We start from the raw sequence: 22,780 nt of genomic DNA on the forward strand, positions 1-22,780 counted from the left end.
GTTACTTTTATTAACCTTTTTCTATATTTAGAAAAAAGTAACTTTATAACATAAAATTATAAAGTTATATTATTATAAGTTCACCAAAGCAAAATATGTCTAAACAAATGACCCCTTTGGCTAAACAATCATCCCCTTACACTGTGAATTCGCCTGTGGGGATGGATTTCAGGCAAATTCAAACATCAATATAGCCACTAGTGAAATGGGGACATGACACACTCCCAACTACAACCCTGTTGTGACCATTTCACACATCGCCCCATCGCAAATGGGGACCCCCTCTTTTTGCTTGTCTTTTGTTCGTTTTCGCTTTCGTCTTTAGGATTTTGTTAGTCAGTTAGTTGTCTGGATTTAGGGTCAAGCCTTAGGGTTTTTATTTTTGTCTTTTCAGGCAAAATCCAGTCGTTTTTGAGAGCTTTTGAGCTTCCTTTTCTAGGATGCAAATTTTGAATGCAATGAATTCGCCAGAATGGTCTAATGTTCAATTGGAATGTTGATGCAGAGCTTAAATTTGTCTAAGTGTTGAGAGTGAAGTGTGAATTTTTGTCCGATTGAATATTTTGACTAAATTTTGACTTTTTTGATTTTTGATCCTGGGCATTGGAAATGATTTGTTTTCGCCTTGTGAAGTGTTTAAATGTGAAAAATCATGTTATTTTGGCCTGTAGGAGCAAAATCGCTCCTGTCCCTCAGTGAAGGACGGGAGCTCATTTTCAAATATCTCACTATTCCTGCAGAGTCAAGACGAATTTCAAATTGGAAGTGATGGAGAACGGCGAGATCTTTCCATTGAATATAAATTGAAGATTTTCATGAGCACCGAAACGCCTCTAGGAGGAAAATCGCTCCTGTCCCTCAGTGAAGGACCGGAGCTACAAATCAAATTTTGCCTTGTCCTTGCAAGATTTCGTTGACTTGATGATTTGAAGAGGTCCAAAAGAAGATGCTTTACCAAATGAATATAATTTGAAGTGCTAACACAAAGGAGAATGGTCCAGAATGCAAAGTTCGCTCCTGTCCCTCTCCAAGGGACCAGGGCGAAGTACCTTATAGCTCCCGTCCCTCTCCCAGGGACCAGAGCGATGTCCTTCATTGGGCAAAATCCAGGCAAAAATCAAGACAAGTTTACGTCCAAAGGCAAGGAAGAGCGTGAGATGAACTCATTGAATACAAATTGAAGATTTTTAAACGTCCACAAGGGTCCCAAAATGCCCAGTTCGCTCCTGTCCCTCAGGAAGGGACCAGAGCGATTTTTGTTATAATTAATTTTCTTGCCAAGTTGCAGACGATATCAAGGCATGGATGAATGGAGTGGAGCATGACGAATCCGTTGAATATAAATTTGGAACCTGACAAAATGAAATGAAGGCCACAAGAGATGGATCGCTCCTGTCCCTCTCCAAGGGACCAGGGCGATACAATGGTTATATTGCCTTTTACTTAAGTTTGAAATCGATCCAAGTCAAGACGAAGGGTGGCAAGAACATCTTAAGGCATCTTCATCGAGCACAAGCACTTAAAGGTCATCACAATGAAGAAATTTGCACCCTAAGACCTAGTTCGCTCCTGTCCCTCAGGAAGGGACCAGGGCGATGTTGGATATATTGGCCATTTCATGCAAGATTTACGTAAGCTCAAGGGTTTGCAAGGTCTTAGAGGGTCCATGGTGCCTTTTGAAGGTGATACACAAAGATTTTGAACGTAAAATGATCACCAAAATGAACATAGGGACCATATCGCTCCTGTCCCTCTCCAAGGGACCAGGGCGATTTGCCTTGGACTCTTCGTTTTGTTTCGAGTTCATGCCAAGTCGAATACTCCACAAGATCATACAAGGTTCGAGACATCGTTTGAAGATCACATGCAAGAGTCTTGAACGTCCAAACATCGTCAAACATGCTAAAAAGCTCACATCGCTCCTGTCCTTTGGACAAGGACCAAGGCAATCCCATCAAAAGCACTCATAATCCTTCACAGTCAAGGCAAGGCGAGGATGAACAAGGTAAAGGACGGCGTTTGGAAAGCATCACAACGAAGATTGAAGTTTAAAGTTGCCAAGATTAAGGAGAAAGACATGGATCGCTCCTGTCCCTCTCCAAGGGACAAGGGCGATGATCCCTCTAAATGTCCAAACACCATATGCAAACAAATGGAACGAGCATAGAAGGAACGAACAAAGATGTTATTCGCTCTACAATGAAGGATCGAAGATCAAAAATGCGAGGTCTACGTGAAAACATGGAGATCGCTCCTATCCTTTGGACAAGGACTAGGGCGATGAACACCCAAAGGCACTTATGCGCACATGCAAGGCAATCAAATTCGAAGGACCCATCAAAATGATCGATATTGAACGTGGAAGGGAAGGAGTTGAACGTTGAAAACATGACAAAATCATGGATCGCCCCTGTCCCTCTCCAAGGGACCAGGGCGATGAGGTACGTCCCTTTCGTTTTCATAATTTTGGCGCCAAATAAACATTTCAAATTTCCCTTAAATGCTAAGTTCGATAAAATTGAAAATCCTATTTAAATTAGCATTTAATATGGCGTTGATCATTTATTAATTATTTTGCCTTTATTAAAAAATCGAAATTTATAAATTAAAACGAAAGGCATTTAATTAATCATTAATTAATTAATAAAAAATCGAATTGGAGCGCTCATATATGGAGGTCGGCCTTGTTATTTAATTAAAAAATCATTTAAAAATCGTTTGAAATTGTTACCAAGTCGGCCTTAGTAAATGGAGAGATGCAAGCGCTATATATAGGGGGGTGAAAACTATTATTTTCACATCATTATTTTATCCTTCTACATGCGAATTGAGGAAAGCGAAGATAGTGCGAAGTGTGTTTGAAGAGGTGCAAATTCCATCCAAGGTGGCGTAAGCAATCAAAGGTGGTGCGATACTTAAAGACCTTCATTTGAGCGAATTTGCTAAGAGTTGAAGACCACGTTGAAGGTGAATTTGAAGATCACATTGAAGACAAAGGTGGCGAAATTAATATCTTGAGGAGATAACGTTGAAGATCATCTATACCTCAATTTTGCCTAGGCGATCTTTTGTCTTTTTGCATTCTAGAGCTAGCTCTCTATTGAGGTATGGCGATTTGATTTCATTGTTTTATTTGTTCATCGTCATATTTTAAGTTTTGAAATTTTGAATTTTGAATTTCAGTAAGCTCAGTCGTTTTTAGGAAATGATAACTCTAAAGTCTTATCATGAGGTTTCCTAAAAACTTTATCTCTCTAATCAACGTTATTCATTGCAAAATATGGTTCTCATAATGAAATGGTGTGTAGGTATGGCGACCCCGAAGGCGGGAGCATCCACCAGCCGCTCGGCTCTCATGAAAGAAGATCAGAAGACCGAAGAAGTGGAGACCAAGATCGTGTCGAAGTGGAGCAACATTGGAGATACAAACTTGGGGAACTTTAGCACGAAGAAGTTTCGAGAGGTCCCTTACATTGGCAAGCCATCACCTGTCGCCCGGAGAATAATAGAGAGTGGCATCATCAAGGCGGCCGGTTTTTCTCCAGCTATTCAATGCCACGAGTTGATGATCGAGTGTGCCCGTCACTACAATCCACAGTCCAGGACAATTGTGTCCAATGAGGGAAACACTTTGGCATACCTTTCAGAGGAAGCTATAAGTGAAGCTTTCCATCTTCCAGAGCACAGGGACATGATATATAAGAGCATTGAAGGACCCAGATCAGTATACGATGATGATCCAAATGCTTGCCTAAGCATAATCAACAAGAATTGGCTACTCAAGAGTCGTCCCCGTCTAAGCAAGGTACCGAACACACCGCACCGGATTGATTTCCAGGAGGAGTACAGAGATTTGATTACTATGCTCAACCGAGTTACAGGAGCACCTCATGCCTTCTATTTTGAGAAGTGGATGTTTTACTTCATCCAGGTGATTGTTCAAGGAAAGGGTACGATACATTGGGCTAGGATAATTAGCCATTGCTTAGACGTACAGTTGAGGAGACTCAGGGCTACTAAGTCCTTCCACATGAGTTCATACGTCATCTATGCTTTGATCAGGAGTGTTGAGTACGCAGGACTACTTCACAGAGGAGTGATTGGAAGAGGACCCGGTGAGGTCAGAGCTTGTGAATCCTATGCCTACTTGCATCATCCGCCAGGGAAAAACTACAAGTTAGTTAATGATACTTTCACGATGAACATCACAAGGACGGTGCAAGGAGGGATTCACAATAGATTATCTCAGGATGCCCAGGAATTCATCAAGAGGTACGGTGCTTGGTTCATTCAATTTCCCAAGTTCACTTACATTAGAGTGCATGGATGTCCTTTACCTCCATACATGTTGCCGAGGTATCCGACAGACAGAATTGTGTTACTTGAGGTAACAAGGCAGTTGGCAGCATATGTGAAGGCATTCAGACACAGACATTAGAATGGAGTTCAGGTACCTATTATTTTGGGTAATTCAGTTGAGGTATGTCCTAATGTCTTAGCCATGGATGATGCAGAGAAGGAGTTAGCCTTGTATTCTTTTTCATCTTTTGCTTGGAGAAATAGTTTTGATCCACATGGACATTTAGAGGAGACAGTCGGTAGAAGATTTAAGCATGAGCACCAGATTGAAGATTTTATGATGAATCTCTTAGATGATCTTGAAGTGAAACGAAAGATACATTCTAGATTGCCTTTGGATTTCATCAGGAAATGCAGGATTTACAGAGTGGCCGACCAAGCTCAGGATAATGGCAGGCACATCCAGTCTTCCTATGATAGAGAAAGCAAAACAATAAGGTTGGATTGGAATGAGCCCGAGGTCGTGGATTTAGATGATTTGATGGCACCAGTCTTGTCTTGTACTCGCAGATGGGTAGACGTTCAGCATCAGAAGTTGAGAGAACAAGGCATAGCTATGTCTTTTACTTTGGAAGAGAAACCAGCCGAAGGTGGAGCTAGTGTGAGTGAAGGCAATCCTAATCCTAGAAATTCAGGTGAAGGTAACCTTCGATGTGCCAGTGAGGGTAATCTCCATCCAAGAGGTTTGAAGAGAAAAGAAAGGTCAGAAAAGAAAGAGTCTTCCAAGAAAAAGCAAGGTGCCAACAAAGATCAAACACCAGGTACTTCTTCCAAACCGGAGAATAGAACAATTCGAGTGGAAGAGTCCATGGAGTCTATGGTACAGAATGACAGGCAGGAGGAAGGACAGGCACAGCATGTTTCATCAGATGGATCTCTCCAAGACTATGATTTAGATGAAGATAATGAAATGACATCTCCTCCCAGAGAAGAAGAAATAGTACATAAAGAAATTCAAGTTCAAGAAACAAGATCAAATATTCCAGATTGGTTGAAGGAAAAATTAACCAAGGTGATCGTAGTAGAGGACGAGGACAGTGCAATTGATTTAGAGAGCCTTGTTGGACGTTCACATGTGATAACAGAGAAGAAGAAGGCTACAAAGATGTCCAAGATGATTCGAGATGAGACTGGATCCAGAAAACTGCAGATAGCTACACCGGCAGCAGACAAATATGAGGGTGAGATCCTAGCAGAGGATTATGATATACAGACTATTGAGTTAGGACCATCCACAGCAGAGCAGACAATGGATGATGCTACCGACACATTTGAGGCATTGAAGGACAAGCTTAGAGAAGAAGTGGAAAAGAATAGAAAGCTTGAGAGAGAGAGAGGTGCATGGAGGACATATTTCAGTCACATCAATGAACCTTTGGGACGTCAGGATCCAGTTAGATCACCAGTGCAGGCATTGCCCCTTCAATCGATCAATGAAGCAGAAAGATTCAGGAACCTGGTCCAGCGTACATGTAGTTGGATGGATAGATCTCATACAGTGGCCATAGAGTTTGTTACAAGGATGACGAAGATTATTCATCAGGCTATCCAAGTTCTTGAGATAATCCACAGATTGATGGTAACAGTAGTTGCATTTGCCCATACCAAGGACGTTATCATCCCTGTCTTGAAAGTAATAAGACATACATCCAGAAGAATTTTAGCGCAGGAGAGGATCTTGGAGGGTGATTCTCACAGTTTATTTCAGTGGTCAACCTTACTCCATATAAAGAGTGTTCTCTTCGAGGACATCAGTGTTAGATGTGGCCAACTTGAGGAAGTGATCAATCCGATCCAGGACAGAGTATTTGAGGTACTTCGTACCATTCTTGGCAGAGGGATCGAGGTCGAGACAGATGTGGATATGCAAGAATTTGAGGATAGAATCAAGATCATCTTTCGCAAGGACGCAGATGTTACAAATGAGCAGTATGATCAGATGTTTGCCACCATGCTCCTGATTGATAGAACGAAGGAACTTGAACCTACTTGGGACGCAGCTCTTCTAGATGCATTCGATCAAGTCATCCACTTAGAAGAGAGTATCAAGAATCTTCCCGAGATTCCAATCACAGAAATCGAAGGAATCGTGACAAAATTCATTGCATATGCTAAGAAAGAAAATTGGAAAGGGAATAAGATTCTAGATGAAAGGTTGTTATAGATGACATGACATCTTATTTCTCATTGGTTGATACCTCCTAGGTTTTTGTGCCGAATTTAATATTTGGCTATGTATTTAATATTGTTCAGTAAAAAGGAGGTCATTTGTAACAAACCCTAATTAGGGTTTAGGTGTCATGATCTTGTCCGTTGATTTACTTTCAATCTGGACCTTTCATTGTAACTGGGGATGCTATTTATACCCCCATTTTTCATTTCAATAAAGAGGAGATAATAGAGTAATAGTCAGATAATAGTCAATAGTTGATGTAAGAGAGATTAGAGTTAGAAGCAATTTTATTTTGTAGCAAGATTGAGTCTTGAAGAGAGAAATTCAAGCAATTGTTGTACATGATGACTTGGAAATCAATAAAATATTGAAGTTATGGTGTTTTGTTGCAAATTTCTTGAGTTATCTTCATGGTTGTTTGATACACTTGAATCGTGCTCAATCGAAGTAGTTTGTTAATTTGAAAGACTAAGTGTGAGATTTGATATTTGGTAGGATTCGTAATCCAAACCACTAGCTTCTTGCTGATTGTAGGAACGCCTTGTGTGGTCGACTGGAGAACACTTTGAGTCCTTAATCTTCAATTATCATTGTGTCTTGGATATGTACCTTCGTAGTAGTGTCCTTGATCTTTGATGTATTGAGTATCATTTTATTACCTTAGAAGATCGCACTAATTTCAATTAAGTTGTTATCTTATGGCAAAATTGAAATTGGTTGAATCTTGCCAAGTCTCGTCCATACTAAGTCATTCATAGGGTTAGGCTAGATTAGACCTCTTTAAACCCTATCTTTTTGCTATTTTTTGAAAGTTCCTTTTAGTTTAGTAAAATCTTTGAACTTTTGGAATACGTAAGGCCCCTTGGAGGAAACAGCAAATCACATCATACCACTAAAAGCTTGTCCACACGTAGAGACCCTACATCAAAGAACCTTGGAGTCTACCTAACTGATCCTTTATGCGAATCTTCAGCAGTTAGAGACTATTTTCTCAAGAGAGGATAAGATGCCTATTGGTATTTTATTCTGTGTATGATTGTGTACAAAATACACGTCAACAAACCCCAATTCAACTTTTTCTTCAAAATGATGAATTTCTAGACTCAAATACCTCCTACAACCTCCACCTTTGTTCTTGTTGTTCCAACAATTGGAAAGATTGTTTGACTTCATGATTGTCCCTATGATAACACTCCCCACAACATCCTTCACTCATGTTGTCCCACAAATTGGAGGGATTATCTGACTTCATGATCTGCCCTCTAACTACATCTAATCTTCTCCCACCTTTGGTCAATGTTAAGGGCATTACATTTTATCAATTATTAGCATAGTTGTCAATAGCTATTGACTGATGCTAGTTCCTTATGAATCTGACCCGACTTTAAATGGTGCCAAATGAATACAGCCAAATAATAACACTCTTTATTGTAATATAAATGGCATATAGAGATATATACTAAATAGCTGTAACTGAAACCAATCAATACTTTATTCCAAGGTAGTAATTGTGTATACAATTAGACTGCCTTTCCTAATTATGATAAGTCTAGAGTACCCAATGCTTGTCAAACGGAACGCAACTGTCAACAACCACTAATAACTTCCCACAAGCCAACAAGTAATAAATACATAATTGGGTATTGTTATCACAAAAGCTTGCACCCTTGTTGAGCTATCAACTCAACAACCTTGTGAAACATGGAAACAACCCGAAGTGTGGGACCTTGCACAAGGGGGTTGAATCTCCGGAGAAGATCGGCTTCCTTCTCAATCCAAGTGCAAGTGTTGAACCAAATCAACACTCCAAATCTTACTTCTAAACCTATCCTAACAGCTTGCAGAGGAAAAGGGAAGAGAGAAATGCTTAAAATGAAAGGAGGTGATACACCAAGATAACAGATGTTTCTCTCCCCACCCGAAATGGCACAAAGAATCAACTGAAATACCCAGGATATGCACAAGCTTCAGTTGCATCAATGACCTCAACGCACGTATGGAGGTTAGAACTTGTTGAATGTCAAGAGGGGAGAAGGTTTCCCACAAGCCACACCCAGAAACAGGTTAACACAGCATATATGTGAAAGAAAGCCACAAACATACACTTATAATGAAGGTAAGAACACATACGCAACATTCATAAGTTGAAGTAAGGCAAGAATGATGATTTCAATTCATTATAAGGCCAATGGCCAAACTTACAGTTGCAGAAATGCAAGATAAATACAAGTCTTTAAGAGAAGTGAAAAAGCATAGAATAGCTCAAGCCAGCAGGGAGAGAACCCTTTACAATGAGACATAACAGCCTTATATAGAAAACTGGTCGCAAGAGTAGTTGGAGCATTAAAAGCCTTGAGTGTTGATCACGCCATCTAGAAGTGTTGCAAGCCAGAAGGAAGCTGGGAAGACTTAGGCTTGGGATTTCGGGATTCCGGGGTCGAGGACTTAGGAACTTCGGAACCTTGAGGTTCCAGAGCTCAGGGGAAGAGAAAAGGAGACTAAGGAAAGGAACTTCGGAACTAGGGCAGAGAAGAGGAGACTAAGTAAAGGAACTTCGGAACCTCGAGGTTTCGGGGTTCCGGAGTTCCGAGGAAGAGAAGAGGAGACTAAGGAAGGAACTTTGGAACCTCGGGGTTCTGGAGTTCCGGCAAGACAACACTTCACACCTCATAATTCCATTGCTTTCTCCTTAATCCAATTGGGGCAGCGCTGGTCCATGGAACATATCTATGATCGGTTCTCACTGATGGACCAAGGGTGTCATAAAATGACAAAGGGTGTCACTCATATATGATGAAAGACTGAAATTGTTGAACCATGTAGATGCTCTGCAATCTCTAAAATAAGAAAATAACTATTAAAAGCTACAATGCTGAATACTATAAACTTCACCCAAGTTAAAAAGTTGCAAAGCAGAAACAATTAGAGTCAAACTTCATTCCATTTGCCAAAGAGATGACTCGACATGCTGAAAGTGTTGAGCCGTGCAGATACTCTGCAATCTCTAAGATTAGAACACAACCATTAAAAGCTTCAATGCCAAATGCTATAAATTTCACCCAAGTAGAACAATTACCATGTAACTGGAGATGTAAAAATGGCATAATATAAGCAACAAGACTCACATAGGAATAACATGCAGGCGATTTAACCAATAATAAAACTCTCAATGGGAGCCTCTAGTATAAATCAGCATCATAAGAGTAACTTAATGAACAACCATCCCTTACAATTTCTAAGAATATAGCGCATATAAGGCTATTGACTTAAGGGACATGCATTTGAGTTGTAATCAATATCATCCACATAAATGTGCATCTCTAATATGACACTAAACATTGCATATGAGTTGTAGTGCAAGGAATATAATATGACTTCATATTTATCCAATTAACAGCCATAAGAATAAACAAAAAACCCAAAAAAAATATTTAAAATTATGCAACTTGGATCTTTTACAACATATAACAAGTTGATCGCAAGCTTTGCTAGCGCACCCTAGATAAAAACTTTAGTCATAAGATATTAACATTGCTATATGTTAAATAGGAGTGTATACAGTATATACAACCTGAGCAAAAAGAAGATTTAAAAGTTGTGGTCCATCTTCAGCCAATGTCCTTTCAAGGAGACCAGTGTCAAGGCGCCCCAAAAGAAGTGCTATACAAGCAAGAAAATATGATCTTGTTTCCATCACATCTTGTTTCTTTGTAGTGTCCTCTTCTTGATCATCAATATGTGTGTAATGCTGTGAAAAATAAACAAAAAGAGAATAAGATTGAGCAATAGTAATTTCTAAATAAAAATAACTTTACATTATCTTCTCTACGCACATGTATTTCATTTTGACCATGATCTACCTATCTTACAAAATGAGCAACAATACGCTACAGGAAATGCAAATATATCACAAATAACTGGTATACTAGAATCATTTCTGACCTCACATGGACTTCCATTACCACTTTCTTTATTTATGACTTTATAGTTTATCCTTATAGTCTAGAAGGAAAAATGAGGAGAGCATTTAAAAGAAAAGAAAAAGCAGCTATTCAAAATCAATTAATTCCCTTACACAAAAGAAAGGACCATCCTACAAGGACAAGTAATTAAACCAATTACTGGCCCCATCAATAGATAAGAGAGACTGCAATTCTTTCTTATACAAACAGCAAAAGATGTATTTCAATAAATAAAAATAAGATACTTTGTGAACCTTTCCAACCCTATAGAAGGGATAGTCTTGTTGCAAAGACGAAGTCTAAACTAGAGATGAACTATGCATGGGCTGAATCTCAACCAGAATGGAGACACCTTCAATTCTGCATTAGTAATACACAAGTGGAGAATAATCACCCAAAGGCTATCACATTGGAACACCCATAAATTGAAAGGAAAGGTACATCTACCAATGGTGCCACAATACCAATTTCTTCTTTGAACTCTTTGGATTTATGACCTAGCCACAGTGTCTCCAATGAAGCATGAAAAGTAGGATCAGGAAGTTTGTACAAGCCTTTGTACACACTGCCTAGCCATATGTGTCAAGCAATTTATTCATCCTGGTTTACATCACAAACAATGCACTCTTTCCCAAAAACTTGAACTAGAATGTTAGGATTTTCTGTAATCTAGCTAATAGAAAGTATTTTTTTGTTCAAACCTAGAACATGCCTAACATTTCATACTCAAAGTTTGATGCAATTGTTGCATGCAATTCTGACATCACTTATCCCTTCAATTGTATGTGACTTCCCAACACCAAGAAAATCAAAATCCCTATGACTATAATCAGTATTAGTACTGACATACCAATCCTTTCAACCTGTGAAGTGTTTGGACCTTGGATACACCTGAATCAAAGAACCAACAAGTGCTTTTAATATTGTCTAAAAAAGCCATCGACGCATAATCCTCATGGTCTTCCTCAACAGTATTAACCACATTAGCTTGATCATGGTGCTTGTGAGATAGACGATACTATCTTTTCTTGCAATCATTGTACACATGCCCAAACATCTGCCAAAAGAATCATTCTACCTTTCTCCATTTTTGTGAAGGGGAAGAAGGAAATTGAGGTGTGTACACTAAAACCATTGAGCAAGTTCACTTTTTGAACTCTCCAATGAAACTTGCTCTTGTCAACATTCCTTTTGCAACAAGTATGAACTGATCTTGTCAAAGGTTAAAGTTTGGATTTTTGCCAACAAGTTTAGAGACTCCACAAAAGCCTCAAAGGAGGGTGGCAAGCTGTTAATGGTCAAAGCAACCCTATCTTCCTTGTCTAGTAGTTTGTTGGCCATGGCAAGCTTATCCGTAAGATCTTTGATTTTCAGAAGATGTTCAAATAGAGACTCATCCAACTTGGTAGAAAATAACTTCTTCAAATAGAATAATTTTTGTTTCTTAAAGACATGATATTTATCTTTCAAACTATCCCACAACTTATTTGTTGAAGTAGCACTTCAAAATTCAAGGATTATATCATCCAATGTTGACGACTTGAACATCAACAAGCTTTATGTATGACATCTATCAAAGTCACCTAGGTGATTTGTAGGCTAATTTCTATACCTAAAGGATTTTATCACGTTCCTGATACAAAGCTACAGCTAGAAGAATGTGACTCCAAATATTATAATTTTTCCTAATGTGTTTCTATGTCTCGAGTCATAGTTGTTTTTGTAAATTTGCCATTTTTCTAGCAACCACAAAAAGTGAACTTTTCCAAAAAAAATTCAATCTCTGGAATCCCCTTCAATTTGACCCAAAAAATTTCAACTTGGATTCTTGAAAATAAAAATTGAACCCCCCAAAAAATTTTAAAATACCTGTCAAAATATAGTTATGGATTTCAAAACAAATTGAATGCAAATTTTAAAGATTTTATAGATTTAATATTAGAATGTATTTTCAAAATACTAAAAAGTATTCATAATTTGCTAGCAGTACCCGTGTGCCCCAATCTACTAAAAACATGTCAAAAACATGCCCTAGCAATGGCTAGTGTTGGTGCCTCCATGTAAGATCAAACTACCAACCATTAATTGCCCACATGACTTGACATTTCCTAGCCTTGACTAATGAAATTCCACTATTTTAGCTCATGAATGTGTAAGAAACAACCAAATCTTCCTTCAGTATTTTGGCCATAATGTCTGTATTTTTTTTGTCCCCAATTTTCCTTCAACCTTTTGCTTTTTCATGAGATCTTCTACGACAAAAAAGCCACGATTACAAGAAACTTACAAAACTTGTAATTCACTCCCATAGTTTCCCTTCTTCTTGTGACCCTTTTCATGGCCTCTTCAACACATTTTTGACTCATTACTATCAGAAAATACAAAAAATTTCTTCTCTGAGTTGTTTTTTAGACACTCGCAACCCTACAAAAGAAAAATTCACAATTCTTTGAAGGAATTTTTACTCCATACAACTTGAATTCTAACCTGCAAATACTAGACAACCCACAATTTGATTTGACTAGGTTTTGCACCTTACAACCTCCTCTCTTACCAACCTTCAAATACTGTAAATCAACTCAATCCAGCTCTAATTCCAATGTTTGTAAAAAACAATGAAAGGGATTGAGAAAAAAAATGGCATGCTTTCTTAGGTTAAGAGCATCACATTATATTATTGAACATATGCTAAAAACAGAAAGAATTTACAATTCTACAATCTAAAAAATTGATAATAGTTACAAGTACAACAACCTCATAAAAGACAAACTACCACTAACTAGGTGAAGTGTTAGCATAAAATTTATTATATTATTATTCTAATATTCTAATAAGGATGTCTTCAAAAACAAAAACATTCTAGTTCAAGAAAAAAAGGCTTGGCAAATGAATAGCTGCACTCTTTTAGGGTAGGCAGATCGTAAAAACTACAGATTAATCGGCTTCCTCATGGATTTAGATGGAGAGTGTTCTTGGAGTCGATGCCTCTAATGAAGTAAAAAACGTTGAGACCATATACAACACATTGGATTAGTTAGTTATTAAGGTGGATGTAAAGAATGTTGTGCCAAGTTGTTATTGACAATGCAATTGCATATGTTGTATCTAGTAGACTACTTGAGGCAAGGCACCCTAAACTCTTTTGGACCCCTCATGCAGCCCATTGCATTCACCTCCAAGATTAATTAGTGGGAGTTTCTATTGGAGTCCCCACCATAAAAAAACCATAAGACAATATTACAATGTATATAGTGTAATGATCTTAATGATCATCAAAGGAAAACTAAAAAGACAAATCACAAAAGCCAAATGTACACAACTTACATGCTTCTACCAAAATCAAATCACAACTACCATCTACAAACACATTGATATACTTGGAAACCATTAGTCCTAAATGTCAAATTGTTGTAAAAGCTAAGACTTCAAATCACAAGTCACATCCTTACTATTACCACAAAACGGCATATCTAGGTACAACGTGATAACAAATGATTGATCACCATTCATTTTATGATAAACATGATGATCTGATTTGGATCTTAGAAATCCCAAGCTCAATAGAAATGTATTGAACTTTTCCTATCACTTCCTAGGAGATTATTTGAGACCAAACAAGGATTTTTTTTAATCTACAAACCAATGTTTGTTTATCTCTCTTTGTTAGTGTAAATAGGGTCATTATACTTCTGTTGACTAATTAAATTTTCTAGGTTAGACCTGTTCACACTTTGCTTAAGTTTACTTACAATTTATTCTCACATTGTCTCACTTAAGAACTTTAGACATGCCCTCACACTTTTCCCAAGTGTTCTAACATATTGCATTATAGGAGGGTCAAACAATTGTCTACTCCTACCTTCCTCCCTCCTTGACCTACTTATATAAGGACCCTCATTGTACATTTTCAGTTCTCTTTTATGATAGTTATCATTTTGGTTATTGTGGATGTTCTCACTGAATTTTTCATTCAAATCTTGGTTGCTCCAACACCCTCCACATAGCGCTTAGGTTGTGTCATGAATATCTCTTTCTCCAAGAAAACATGTAGGAATGTTGTCATCACATTCATTTATTCTATCTCTGAATCAGAAGCTACAACTACAATTAATAAGTAACCAATAGATGTCAACATAACAACTAGTAAAGGAATCTCACCAAAATCAATTCTCGCAATCTAGGAATATCCTTTTGCAACCAATCTTGCCTCATAATTTTCAATACTACGATCTAAACCAATCTTACTTTTCAGTATCATTTACACCCAAAAGGATTTCTTCCTTGTTGCAGCAATAGCATATCCCATGTGTCATTTTCTTCATCACAACCATCTCCTCATCCATACCTACTCGCCAAGATTCGAAATCACTCATAGTCATTGCCTCCTACACAATTCTAGAATCATTACTATGAGTAATCAAAGCAAACATCTCCAATCAAAAGGAGTATACCTGTCTAGTTGCCTATGCAAAATGGACCCCCTCAAGAAAAGGAGTGGAGGTTCTACCTCTTCAAAAACTATATAAGCTCTCTCCTGCTATTCAAGTCCTTCATGAGCTTCTAGTTCAACCTTGTCAAACTTTGGGGGTAGTTGAACCATATCTTTCTTCCCATCCTCTTATGGTTGCAACATTATGGAAGAAGGCTTAATCTATTTAAATATAAGATGTTTTCTATAAAGATGTACCCTTTCACACCCACACCATAGTAGATGAAAATATATTTCACTCTCTCCCTAACACATGTATCTATATGCCTATCAATCAAAAATACTAAGATGTTGTAATGTGATCTTTTTTTAAAATGCCTCCATAGAAATCTTATCAACAAGGGTTGATGTAGGAGACTTGTTAATTAGGTAACAAGCTATAGGAATCTCTTTTACCCAAAACTTCAATTCCATGCTTGTTCCACTAAGCATACTCCTATCCCTCTTCGTCAACATCTTGTTCATTCCCTCTACGACTCCATTATCCTGAGGGGTATGTGGAGTTGTCTTATGTCTCTCAATCATATGATCTTTACAAAATCTATCAAAATCAACATAACAAAACTCACCGCCATAGTCAATCCTCAAAACTTTAACCTTCCTACTAGTCTTCTTTTCCACAAGAGCCTTAAACTCCACAAACTAAGGACTTCAAATTTACATGTGAGGAAAGATCATCATAAAAGATATATGGTACAAAGACACGAAAATTGAGGGAACATTTATAGGACCAAATACATCTATATCAATCAAGTCTAATGCCCTAAGAGACTTATGAGAAATAAAATAACAATAAATGCAATTATATTTTTCATATACACAATGTTCACAAAAATGATAAATCAAATTCAAGGGTAAAACAATTCATTCCCTCAAATAGATTTTTTTTTTCAACGGGCTTAGACACTTATCACCTATATGGCCCATTCTCTAGAGCCATGGCATTATTTTCTTTTTAGGTGACCTTCTCTCTAAAAATAGAGCTCACTTAGGAGCCCAAAAAGAACAGCAATCTAAATTAGACATAGCGCTCATCTTTGCCACTAAAACACCCATAGTAAGCACCATAGCTGCTTGCACCATCTTTCACCCTCCATTGGAGAAAACAACTTACACACCCACATCATTTAGTTTGCTAAGTAATAACAAGTTTGTGCCAAGCCAAGGATGTGTATCACACCAATATCCTTGTAGATAGAGGATATCCAACAAGATCTCTTGTGCAAGTTTCCACTCAATCCAAGATTAGAAGAAAAAGCTTTGTCCCCAACACCTAGCACCTAAGGTACTCAAGCTCTAATATCAAATGAAACGAAGAAAAGGTGCACAATATGCTTCCTACACTAATCTATGATAGGAGGCATGTGAAAAAAATTAAATAGATCGTATAATTACAAGGAAATAAACAAAATTGTAATATTCTATAGTGATTTACATGGGGAAAATCCTTTGAGGAGAGAAACCTAACACTCCAAAGAAACTTAACACTCCAAAGAAACTTGATGTATTATTCACTAATCAAAAGGTTGCAAGAAACTTGTAGAAACTAAGCCTTTACAAGGGTATTATGAACAAGAGATCTAGAGCAATTCTAGAAACATAATAGTACCTACAAACCTTGCTATAAAACCATCATCTTAAGCACCCAATACATAGAAGAAGCAATATATGAATTCATCAAATAGAATTAAGAAATCATAAGCTAAAACTACCCAATATGTAGTACCCAAAACCATAAGAAAAATGTGGCACCCAAAGCCCAAGATGAGTTCATAGGCTAAAATATGCATGTTCCTTACACCTACCATAAGCTCAATATTATCCATTCACCACCCTAGTCAGTATGTTATGACTCCACTATTTACATTTAAAGATGACTTATCGCATGTCATAACATGTGTCATAAGTTGGTCAACAAGTTTAAGTTCATCTTATGGCTATCTTATGTGTCATAAATGCTCAACTTCCAAAGGCCATACAATTTTTGATCTAGGAGATCAATTGAGCCTTTTTTCTAAATTGAAGATCTTGAAGAAAATCATGTCACTATAACCTATTTCTATTGGTTTTAAGCCCATTTCAACATTTTTCAATGCCAAAAACAACCTCTACAGCCCTGAAAAATTAAATTTATGTGCTCTATAGCCCAAAAATTCCATTCTTTTCTTCTAAGGCTAGGATGGAAGGTATAGACACCTTCCCTAACAAATTATAATGCCTTGCCATTACAACAACTAATTGACCACCTATCCAAAAACCACGACACAAAGCACACCAAGAAGCTACCCTATGGGAATCCATCAACCACCTCAAAGGTAGGAATATATAGCACTTTCCATTTGTTCCAAACAAATGGTAAGCTTCAACTCCCACAAGAGAGCAAAATATAACATACAACCATGCATTAAAAAGATGATACTATAATTATAGCCCATTAAATTAAAAAGAGGACCATAATGTCTAAAACGAAAAAATAATAAATATATGGTGGATTAAAAATTAAGAAAGAATTCACATTGTTGCATGACAACAGGAATCCATTATAAATATCTGATAAAGGATCCTGATGTACACCTCAAAAGGCCAAAATATCACCTATTGCATTAACAACTTTGTGAAAATGCAAGAAAACTACTTTCTGAAACTAATTGCAATGAGCAAGTGCCTCTTCCACAGACCTCCTTAGCTACCTATTTAGGCATGACTTTTTTGAGAGTTGATAACGACAAGGGAACCTCCCTCTAAAAATGCTTGTTCCATTCCAACACTACTCTCTCCAATTCTGCTTCGTTGTTTCTCTAAAACCCCAAATGTGAGAACTCTATGAACAAAGCTTCCATCTCCATTTCCAATGATGAAAGTATTGTAAAAATTAATAACATGATATTTTGCAATGTCTCTTATTGGGATCTTTACAATTTTTACCCTAAAACAACAATTCCAAATCAAGATAAGAAATACAATAAATTTATGAATATAAAACTACCCATTTGAAATGCACTTTATAAGATAACCCTAGTTTAGGTCATGCAAACAATATTAAACACTACAAATTGACATTACAATAATTAAGTATTAATAATATGTGATGAGTTCTAAATTCACCAAGTGTTAACATTAAACATTAAGAAAACATGAACATATAAACATCATTCATATTTTGATCAAAAACATCAATGGCATTAATAATTATTCCAAGGCACATTCATGTAGTAACTGTATTAGGAGTGCATTGGAAATGTTTGCAAACCGCACTCTCAAGGATGGTTGTCCTTCTATTGCAAAACCATGGGTGGATTTTAATGGTGAAGTGTAGAGGGGTATTTGATGCATTTCTGGTTCATACCATTGGGGTTCTGTTGATTGTAGGTCACCGTGCATGGTTAGTCTGAACCCAAACTGTGCTTAGTTCAACTGCAGGTATTCGTCTTAGGCTGCGCCAGAATTGGGTGCCTAAACAAGTGTCTCTGGTCTGAAAATCCTTCATCCCTTGGAGCTTGCACCGTTCTTGTCTAGTTGTGAGGGTGTCTCTGGCAAAACAAGACCTAGTTTATCGAAATCTGTCTACCCACTGCATCAACTATTATCATCCTTGTCCTTAGGTCTCCTAAACCCTTCCCTTTTGATTTTATTTCGCAATCTGCACCGTTCTTGTCTAGTTGTGAGGGTGTCTCTGGCAAAACAAGAACTGGTTTATTGAAATCTGTCTACCCGTTGCATCAACTGTTATCATCCTTGTCCTTAGGTCTCCTAAACCCTTCCCTTTTGATTTTATTTCGCAATCTGAGAATCGCAACAGACCAGCTTGCTGCAAAACGTAAGTCCCCTTTGTGTTTCCAGCAAAACACATCAACTGTTGAGCTATCCTGCAATCAAGACCTAACAACCAAAAGCTTGAGGTCATTCCCCATTGATCAATTCAAAACAGCATTAGGGATTTCCTTATCTCAAGAGAGGATAGGATACTTAGCATTGTATTCTGCGTGTTTGCCCTCTCGGGTAAACGGTTAAATGCAGAAAGTAAATGCACAGAACATAATGGAAATACATTAAATAACCAGTCTCTATATTAATTCAACAGTCCATGTACATCAAGTGCTTATAACATTACATCTGACACGACTAACATGATCCTTTCGAAGAAAAGGTACACAATATATAATACCCGAAGGGGTGCAACACAACCGTCGCGACTCCAACTACCTACCCGTCGGCTAACTAACTGACCGCCGTAACTCATTATTACCGACGACAACATAAACATAATATAACAACATAACATAATGATTATTCCCGGCAACATCATCCCCCCCAAGAAAAGAAGTCGACTCCGACGACTTAATACAAAATAGAGATGAACGGCAGGAACTACTGACGCTAGTCGGGCCCGGATCTTATACACTTGCTACGTCCGCGCCTGAAAACCCTTTTCTGCTACCATCCGATGCTCAAGTGTGGATTTCACCAATATTGCTTCTTTTGCCATCACAGTCCTCCTGTGCCTAACCCAAACTTGTCTGCAAAACACGTTTTTCAGTCTCAGCTTCCACCAACTACTACTCAATTGATACTATCTCCCTAGCCAATTTGTCCTCGATAGCCACCCGTGCTGCTCTCCCGGCATCCAACTCCTGGGTACGCTGAACTAAGTCTCACGCGACTATTGCCTCCAACCTGGTGGTCAGCTCCTCCCAAGCCCTCTGTGCATCCACCAAGGCAACCTCACGTCCAGCGAAGACACTCCGAGTTCCTCAAAGCGTACCAGTCATGCCTGGAGGTGGCCACAATCCGCTTGCACAAATGCTAGGAGACACCTCAAATCCTCCATCACACTCCCCAAAGGCTAAAAACTGAACTGAATAACTCCTTGGTGTCATACAACTGCGCGGACCTGCAATGCCTTCCCTCAAACTCTATTTGTTCCCAACCTCCAAATCCGTCTCCCTCTATGACTTATGGCTTCCCCGCCAATGCTTAGCTGCAGGCTTCTTTCTCACAATACGGAAAACCACAACACTTCCCGTGGTCTTCTGTAGCTTAAAATAAACTGGGGGTCTGGGGGCAACTCCCCCAGCGGAGTCGAGGGGCAGCACCCCTCGCGGGGTCGAGGGGCAACGCCCCTTGCGGGGTCCTGAATTTACAACCCTCAGAACCATACGAAAGTCCATGGCCCACAGCATTTCAGTGATATTTTAAGATACCAAAAACCCTTCTTTTCCACTCTGAATTTCCAGTGTCCTGGCTTCAAACTCCAGCAAATCATTTTAAATCTGAAATCGTCGTTTTTTTTTGTTTTTTTTTGGGCACTGTAATGTCCCCGATGGCACCCCGACCATACAACCTCCCTATACAGTCAACAACAGCATTGGCACCTCCGATCGTGCGGCCACCTTCCCAATCGTGCGGCCACCTTCTCGTGCGGCCTACACCCCTCCACTGTACGGCGGACCATGACGACGGAGTGGCTGTGCGGCTTTGTGTGCGGCTGTGCGGGGATTTATGCTGGGTGTGCGGTTGACCACCGCACGATGGCATCCACCTTCGGTGTCATCCACCGTCGGTGTCCATCGTACGGTGTTACCACCGCCGGTGGTCACCGTCGGTGTTACCACCGCACGGTGGTCGCCATCGGTGTTGCCACCGCCGGGGTGGCCCACCGCAAGGTGGTCGCCGTCAGTGTTACCACCGCACGGTGGTCACCGCCGTACGGTGGTCACCGGTGGTCCGTTCCTGCTTTATTTTATTTTATTTTTTTATTTTTTATTTTAAAATTTTTTTTGACCGTACGGTCGCTGTCGTACAACCGTACGGTTTTTTCATTTTTATATTTTGACCGTACGGTCGCTGTCGTACGATCGTACGATTTTTTTCACTTTTTATATTTTGACCGTACGGTCGCCTGTCATACGATCGGGTCCCCTGTCTCTGGGATTGCCCTTCATCCTTCTCGGTTTTCCTCGCCCGAGAGTCACCTGCTGTGGTCCTGTGCCTCTTGAGTCGCCTGCCTGGCCTCTCAAGTCCCCCTCCATCCTCTCGGGTGTCTGTCCGGCCTCTCGAGTCCCCTGCGCGCTTCGCGTGGTAGGGTTTCAATTTGTACCCGTTGGTGGCCAATCTATTTTCAATGGCCATCGAAAGACCTGGAACCACAAATTCTACAGGGACCACGACCTCCTTCCCGTACATAAGAAGAAGAAGAATAATAAAGATTTTGAAGACTGCGGTCTTCCACACAGGGTTCCAATCGTTGCCAACACTCTTCGGATTATCTATGTCGCCAGGGTTTGGGGCGTCTCCATTCCAATATTCTTTGTATTCCGGCAGGTACACCTCTGTTGGTTGCTCTGGTTCCTCTACTTCAAGCCTGTAGCTTTGGAACATTTCATAATCCTCCATTTGCCAGTGGAAGAGCCCATTAAGTGAGCATACCTCATCTTCAGAACATCCCTCCAATTCGAGCACCCCTTCACTGTTCGGCTCCATCGCGTTCTTGCCCTTGCTTTCATCGGGACCCCCTTCCCCTTTATTAAAGTCCTCTGCGTCTGAGTCGGAAGAGGCGAGCTCTTCACCAACATCTTGGGTGTGTAGGTCAATGGTATATTTCCGCCCTCCCTTCTCCATGGAAAGTGTATTTTTCTTCCAGTTGTGGTTTACCCTCGCGTTGATCAACCACGCTCTCCCCAGGATGGCGTCATAGCCTTTCTTCTTCGAGGGAATAACCACGAAATCTAACAAGAATGGTTGCGTACCAATTGTCACTTGCTGGGCCATCAACAAGCCGAGTGGCTTAATGTCGTGTTGGACCGCTCCCACCAAGTTGAATGTGGGTGGCCATAGGGTGGGCTTCACCAGCTGCTTCCATGTTTCTTCTGGTAGTACATTCACCCCAGATCCCCCGTCCACAATGGTGTCCTTCAGAATGGTCCCACGGATACCCATTTCTACCACAGCTGGGTGTCTACCACTGCTCAAGGCTAGTAACATCAAGTCAGTCGAAGGGCTGACGGAAACCTCCACCTGTGGTGTACTCTTTGAAGCGGTGGCGGGAACCCCTACCTGTGGTGCACTCAACGATGCGGTGGCGGGAACCCCTACCTGTGGTGTACTCGATAATGCAGTGCTTTGCACATTGGTGAGGATGGCAGTCCTCAATTGTGGCATAGAGTCTAGAAGGTCTTTTACCTTTATCGGCACCTCTATCTGCAAGATTTGCCCAATGATGTTATTTTCCGCTTCCGTACAAGATGATGTACTCGCCACCTCATTGTCCCGTCATTCGGTCGTCATCTCACGTTCAATATTGGCCTTTGCCTCCCGTAATCTCTCCTTCTCCGTACGGGGGTCGGGATAAGTGGCTTTTTTCGTCTGGGCGCGGGTGATCGCCAGTACTTCTTTCTCACCAGTCTTCTCAGCCTTCTCAATGTTGAGGAGATTAACCCCTGCCTGCGAGCAATTTGCGTCCTCATGGTCGCCTAGCCCACACCAACGGCAGAGGTGCTGAGGGGTGGCTTCCTTCGTGCAATCATGGGCGAAGTGCCCACACTGATTACAGGCCCTACATTGGATAATTGGCCGGCCCTTGGCGTCATACTGGATACGGCTTCCGTTATTGTTATTGTTGCTATTCCTTCTGCCGTCGCGTCTATTGTCCCGGTATCCTCCAGATGATGTCGTTATGTTAGTATGTTGGCCAGTACCCGCTGGTGCGGATGTTGTGGCCTGCTCCATGAACAGCACCTGGTTCATCTGCGTACTTCGGGTTTTCATGTTGTATGGGCACTCCTTGGTGGAGTGTCCCAT

The 22,780-nt window shown here is 39.8% G+C and overlaps 1 protein-coding gene across 3 annotated transcripts in view; it reads right to left on the reverse strand.

The window, feature by feature from the left end:
• The window catches only part of LOC131069053 (uncharacterized), a 225,338-nt gene that overhangs the window by 131,322 nt on the left and 71,236 nt on the right, over nt 1-22,780 (reverse strand). For all 3 annotated transcript variants that reach the window (XM_058004370.2, XM_058004369.2, XM_058004371.2), the window contains one exon: nt 10,104-10,280. In XM_058004370.2, the coding sequence (XP_057860353.1) occupies nt 10,104-10,280 (177 nt within the window). The remainder of the gene's footprint in view (nt 1-10,103; nt 10,281-22,780) is intronic.

The sequence above is a fragment of the Cryptomeria japonica genome, chromosome 4 (assembly GCF_030272615.1).
Source record: "Cryptomeria japonica chromosome 4, Sugi_1.0, whole genome shotgun sequence".
Classification (NCBI taxonomy): Eukaryota; Viridiplantae; Streptophyta; class Pinopsida; order Cupressales; family Cupressaceae; genus Cryptomeria; species Cryptomeria japonica.